Source organism: Pistacia vera, unplaced genomic scaffold (genome assembly GCF_008641045.1).
Source record: "Pistacia vera cultivar Batoury unplaced genomic scaffold, PisVer_v2 Contig800, whole genome shotgun sequence".
Classification (NCBI taxonomy): Eukaryota; Viridiplantae; Streptophyta; class Magnoliopsida; order Sapindales; family Anacardiaceae; genus Pistacia; species Pistacia vera.
This window is the reverse complement of record NW_022196669.1, coordinates 799,177-804,942: the sequence shown is the minus strand read 5'-3', so window position 1 is coordinate 804,942 and position 5,766 is coordinate 799,177. Positions and strand designations below refer to the sequence as shown.

The following is a 5,766-nucleotide window of genomic DNA, read 5'->3' as shown; positions in this document are numbered from 1 at the left end:
CTTAATCCAATTGAGAACATCGCTCAAGAGCTCTTCACCAGATTCATAATATTTATGAACTTCTGTAACATCTTGTCCAATACCATCAAATTAATCTTATTTGGATTTCCAGCAATTGGAATTAGAAGAAGAATAATGATTTTGGTGACTGGGTTCTTCTAGCAACTGATTCAGTTTTCTCTAGGTTTTATTTTGGTGAAGCAAGGCCTGTTTTCGTTGTGGGTTTGCTGATTTTTGTATAGACCTTCTAGAGGCTAGTTTTTTGGTACATAAGGATTGAATATCCTTGTTCCCCTTTGTTGTTTGTGTAGTTTGGTTCCTTGGACCTGTCCGAGGAGCTTGGCTTCTAAAGGGAATTCCCTTCTTTAGGTTGTATCTTTCATTATTTATAAATTACCGATGATCCAAAAAAAAAAAAAAAAAAAAAGATGAATTACGATTGTAATTTAACAAAGATGTATAGTAGTTCATTCATGAATTGAACATTCATTTGCTAGTACAATAGGCTTTATTTATTGAAAACGTTCAATCATCTTATTCGGTGACAAATGAGATAGCACTAACTAATTAGTAAGGGTTCTGCCATTGTAATTGCCTGGGGGAGCATAGTTGCAACCGATGAAAGTTCCACCATTGTTGCACCTCACCTTGGCACACCCAATGCGAACCGAAGTCGGCCAAACTACTGAGTGTAGTGGCCGCAAGCCTTGCTGCAGCACAAGTATTAGAGTTGTAGTCATAATCGGCCTTCTATTGAACCACATTTCACAGCATTCGTTCCTGAAAGGTCAGCGCTGCCCATGCAAGGTTCTCACGTATTTCCACCACCACGCAGGTGGACGAGAGCGCAATCGCGATACGTTGATTAGCCTAGTTTTGTGCAAAGGCAGCTACCGTGTTGTCCCAAGTCACAGGCCCAACACCGACGGTCGCACGAGCTGAATTGTGGGCATTGACGTAGTCTGTTGGGAGTTTTGTGCATAGGAGGGGAAGACGGGGCTAACCCATGAGACACAAAAGAGAGTGGCAATTTTGATCGAAACAATTTTGTTTTGAGAGATTTGTAACGCAAAGAAAAAATGTTAGTGATTGATGAAAAAATGAGAGGAATAGAGGGGTATTTATAGGGGAGAAGGCGTGGAAAATTGTTGAATCCATTTGCTGATCAAGTGAAATAGGTAAAAAGGATAAAAATATTTAATGTCACCTTCAATGAAAGTTCAACGTTTGATAAAATCAACTTCAACGTTTACTTCCAAGAGGAGCAAATTGATAAACATTGGATTGGATTTTTTAAATGACAGGAAACAGTGTTATGCTTATTTTTCCAAATAAATAAATTATATATTATAAAACATTTATGTTCAAAATATATATGGTCTCTATTGACTGCTTCTTTGTTTATGATTCAGTTTTCACACATACACTGTTACAATAATCCATATAAATATTCTCGTTTATGAAAATTAGATTTTTTTTATAGGAATTATTGAAAATTTAGACCTTAAAGTTATTATAGAGAATGAAATCTAATTAATATTTATTTTAATTATTAATGTTATCTTGGGATATATTCATAATCAGAAGATGGCAATAATAAGTTATTTTCTACATGTGAGGTGAGGACTTTCTTCATAGTGAAAATAAGACAAAGATACCAAATAATTTTGTAAATTAACCCTAAAATCTTATTTATGACTATAAAAATGGTCCACATGAGCAACTTTCTTAAGTTGACTAATCATTTACCTCCAAAAATCATTATCATGGACTCGTCAATTTCGTAGTTTTGGAATAGCAGACGTTCAGCCAACCCTAGACTTTTCCTTTCCATAGTTACAGGTATAATTTCCATATTACATCACAAAATTATAACAATTTTGTTGTTTTACTATACATATTTGTAGAATTCTCTCTTTTTTTTTTTTTTTTTTTTTTTTTTTTTTTTTTGTGTACATAAATCTTTTAGAGTTTAAGCACTATAAACATGGACCACATAGCAACTTTCCTAAGTTGGCTAGTCATTTACCTCCAAAAATCCATTATCATGGACTCTTCAATTTCGTTTTGATGAGACAATTAAAGATAGGAATAACAGACGTCTTCGGCTAACCCTAGACTTTCCTTCCATAGTTACAGGTATAATTTCCATATTACATCACAAAATTATAACAATTTTGTTGTTTACTATACAATATGTTAGAATTCTCTCTTTTTTTTTTTTTTTTTTTTTTTTTGTGTACATAAATCTTTTAGAGTTTAAAGCACTATAACATGGACCACATTAGCAACTTTCCTAAGTTGACTAGTCATTTACCTCCAAAAATCCATTATCATGGACTCTTCAATTTGTTTTGATGAGGCAATTAAAGATAGGAATAGCAGACGTCTTCGGCTAACCCTAGACTTTTCCTTTCCATAGTTACAGGTATAATTTCCATATTACATCACAAATTATAACAATTTTGTTGTTTTACTATACAATATTTGTAGAATTCTCTCCTTTTTTTTTTTTTTTTTTTTTTTTTGTGTACATAAATCTTTTAGAGTTTTGAAGCATCTAAACATGGACCACATTAGCAACTTTCCTAAGTTGATAGTCATTTACCTCCAAAAATCCATTATCAGGACTCTTCAATTTCGTTTTGATGAGGCAATTAAAGATAGGAATAGCAACTTTCCTAAGTTGACTAGTCATTTACCTCCAAAAATCCATTATCATGGACTCTTCAATTTCGTTTTGATGAGGCAATTAAAGATAGGAATAGCAGACGTCTTCAGCCAACCCTAAACTTTTCCTTTCCGTAGTTACAGGTATAATTTCCATATTACATCACAAAATTATAACAATTTTGTTGTTTTACTATACAATATTTGTAGAATTCTCTCTCTTTTTTTTTTTTTTTTTTTTTGGGTACATAAATCTTTTAGAGTTTAAAGCACTCAAAATCAGGTATTTCTTATTTTGAGAAACAAAAAAATTGTACCCAATGCAAATGAAATTACCCATAATTTATGTAGTTAATATTTCATTATCTTCATTTGTGGTTATAAGTCGCGATTTTTTCATATTGGCATGTTTCATCATCTAGAAAGTTGATTTTTCTGTTTTTGATTGGGTCCCCAGCGATGGCTCATTAATTAACGGACAAAATTTTAGGAATATGGAGCATAAATTATGGGAACAGATTGAGCATAAATGTAGGAATATTTCATTAAAAACGCTTAAGTCAAGAGCATAGATGGACTGGCTGTGCATAATTGACTCATAAAAGTTCATATGGAAGAAAACACGTGTATGCAGAATAAGTTACTGATTTTTCTTTGTTGATTTCAATTAGATAAACATTATTTACCATGTATTTATCACGAAAACTGGTCCAATTTGCAATGACATTAGGCATCAGTTTTGATTAAGTCAATATGCCTTAAAAAAGTTAGGAATTTAACCATTGCAATAAAAAATATTGGCTGTAGATATAGTTGGCTTAAAATTTTTACTTCAACCGAGAAAATAGAGAGAAAAAGACAAAAAATTAAACAAAAATTAAAATTTTTCTTTTGCTAGTCAAAGGAAAATGAAGAAAGTGGGAATGTAAAAAATTTATATAAATGGGATTCTTTCATTTTGATCTATAGTTCCTACCATTGCAACAGGTTGAGGAATAAGCGATGGAGCTAATCATGGAGTGAAAGAATTAGCATATCATCTTTTTCTTTTTTTCTTTTTTCTCATATTGATTACTGAATTACACTCTCTTGCACCTTTCCTTGTTTTCACAAAAACAAATAATCTTCTAATTTAACTTATTTTATTTCATAAACATAAACTTCTGCTTCATACAAGATGTAGCCACTTCTAAAACTTCCAATCAATATTGATTAAGACATACATTTTCTTATGCTATGCCTCAATAAGGACGTTCACCTTCAATATTCCCTGGAGGATAATAACTGCAAATGACAAACCACCATCCATTCTGGCACTTCACCCTCCCACAGCCAAGTTGAGTCGATTTTCGCCAAACAACCTGAGTGTAATGCAAGCACTCATCGCCAACACAAGAATTTGATGCATAATCATAGTTAGGTTTCTCGCTAACCCACATCTTCACCGCGTCCATTCCATTCAAATTACCATAACCTTCTGCCAAGTTCTCTCCGTAAGGCCCCATGGAATGATCCAAGTCGCAGTCTCCCCTTCTTTGATCGGCGTAATTTTGAGCGTAGGCAGCCACCGAGTAGTTCCAAGTAATCCGACCAACCCCCACATGAGCACGAATCGCATTGTGTGCATTGACGTAGTCTTGGTGGGAGTTTTGTGCTTGTAAAATGTAAGCTAGGGTTAGATAAATGAAGTAGATAACGATTAAGAAATTATTGAACCTCATATTTTTCTTTTTTCCCCTATGGAATGTTAGATTTCAATGTGAAAGAGTCAAGAAGAAGCTTATTATATATATGCAGGCAAACTCATTATATTGCTCAAATGAAGCCTTTGATTGTGCTGTGTTGCCCTAATGACAAGTAAGTAAATGAATTTATTATAGAAGCTTTTAATCAAAAATGAATGTTGCACTCAAAACAAATTAGGATTTACAGCATGCCTAACATGATTATATTAATTGTTATAAGCCTGTGATTAAGAGGGTGTTTGTATAAGCTAATCAAACTAGTTTATAAGCTTTAAAATTAAGTTAACCTGTTTGTTTATAACTTTTTTGAGCTTATAAGTTGAGCTTATAAAAAAAAAAAAAAAAAAAAATTAAGCTAGTTTGACAAAGTATATTATCACATTATCCTTGTTTAATTTTAAAATTCTATAGTATACCCTTATTTAATGTAGTACCATTTTTAGTCATTTTATAATAAAATGTACTTATAAGCTACATTTTACCAAACACGTCAACTATTTATCAGTCACTTATAAGTACTTTAACCAAACACATAATTGCTTAAAATTTCAAATGCTTATAAGCTAAGATTAGCTTATAAACACTTATTGCTTATAAGCTAATTTTCATAAGCTCAGACAAACACCCTTTAAGTTGCTGCAATCACTACCCTAATAAGCCAAAAGAATGTGATTCACTTTAGAATTTGTAGTATCTGTATGTGTATGGATTAGAACCTGAATTTGGATGAGCTTTAATTAATTAAAACTTTGAAAGGTTTTATAATTCAGTCAAATTTATTTTTTAAATTATATATTTATATATAAGAGAAAAAAATTAATCTAAAGAACCTACTTTTATGAGTTCTCTTATGTATTTTTATGATGTGAAAACCAATCTTGTCGAGTGAGAGATTAGCCGGGTAAGATATCACAATTACTGATGATTTATTTTCTAATTTCTTTGTAGATATACTGGTCAATGTCTTGTAAACTAAAAGAAATCCAATTCATGTTCTAGCCAGATACTCATTAATGAGTATTCACTATTTAAGAAAGATTTTATTTTGAGATTTAGTTGTAGATATGAACGGTCAAATTATTAGTCACATCTAATTATGACTGTTTTATCATCATTGGGTGACCTAATGATAAAAGAGCAAATGAAGATTTAATATATCGTCTCTCAAGTTTGAGTCTCATAAAAGAGCAAAAAGAGTATCTAACATGCTTTCTTAAGTTCGAGTCTTCTTAATATTAAAAGAGCAAGCCTTGAGTTCGAGTTCCCGCGACTGCTAATAGGAGTAGTCACTAGAGTTCTTATCCAGTTGGTAATTCTAAGATTTTAGAGAATTAGTTGAGGTACACGCAAA

General features: G+C 31.9%; 1 protein-coding gene and 1 pseudogene across 1 annotated transcript; both read right to left on the bottom strand.

The window, feature by feature from the left end:
- Positions 1–442: 442 nt before the first annotated feature.
- On the bottom strand, positions 443–2,698 carry LOC116117236 (annotated as a pseudogene).
- A 977-nt stretch (positions 2,699–3,675) lies between these two features.
- LOC116117250 (basic form of pathogenesis-related protein 1-like) lies at positions 3,676–4,415 on the bottom strand. Its single transcript, XM_031403286.1, has one exon. The coding sequence runs from the start codon at positions 4,389–4,391 to the stop codon at positions 3,912–3,914; it is 480 nt and encodes a 159-aa protein (XP_031259146.1). The 5' UTR covers positions 4,392–4,415; the 3' UTR covers positions 3,676–3,911.
- Positions 4,416–5,766: the final 1,351 nt, after the last annotated feature.

Excerpts from the sequence above, each read along its gene's own strand:
- LOC116117250 (XM_031403286.1), bottom strand. The coding sequence starts at position 4,391 with ATGAGGTTCAATAATTTCTTAATCGTTATCTACTTCATTTATCTAACC.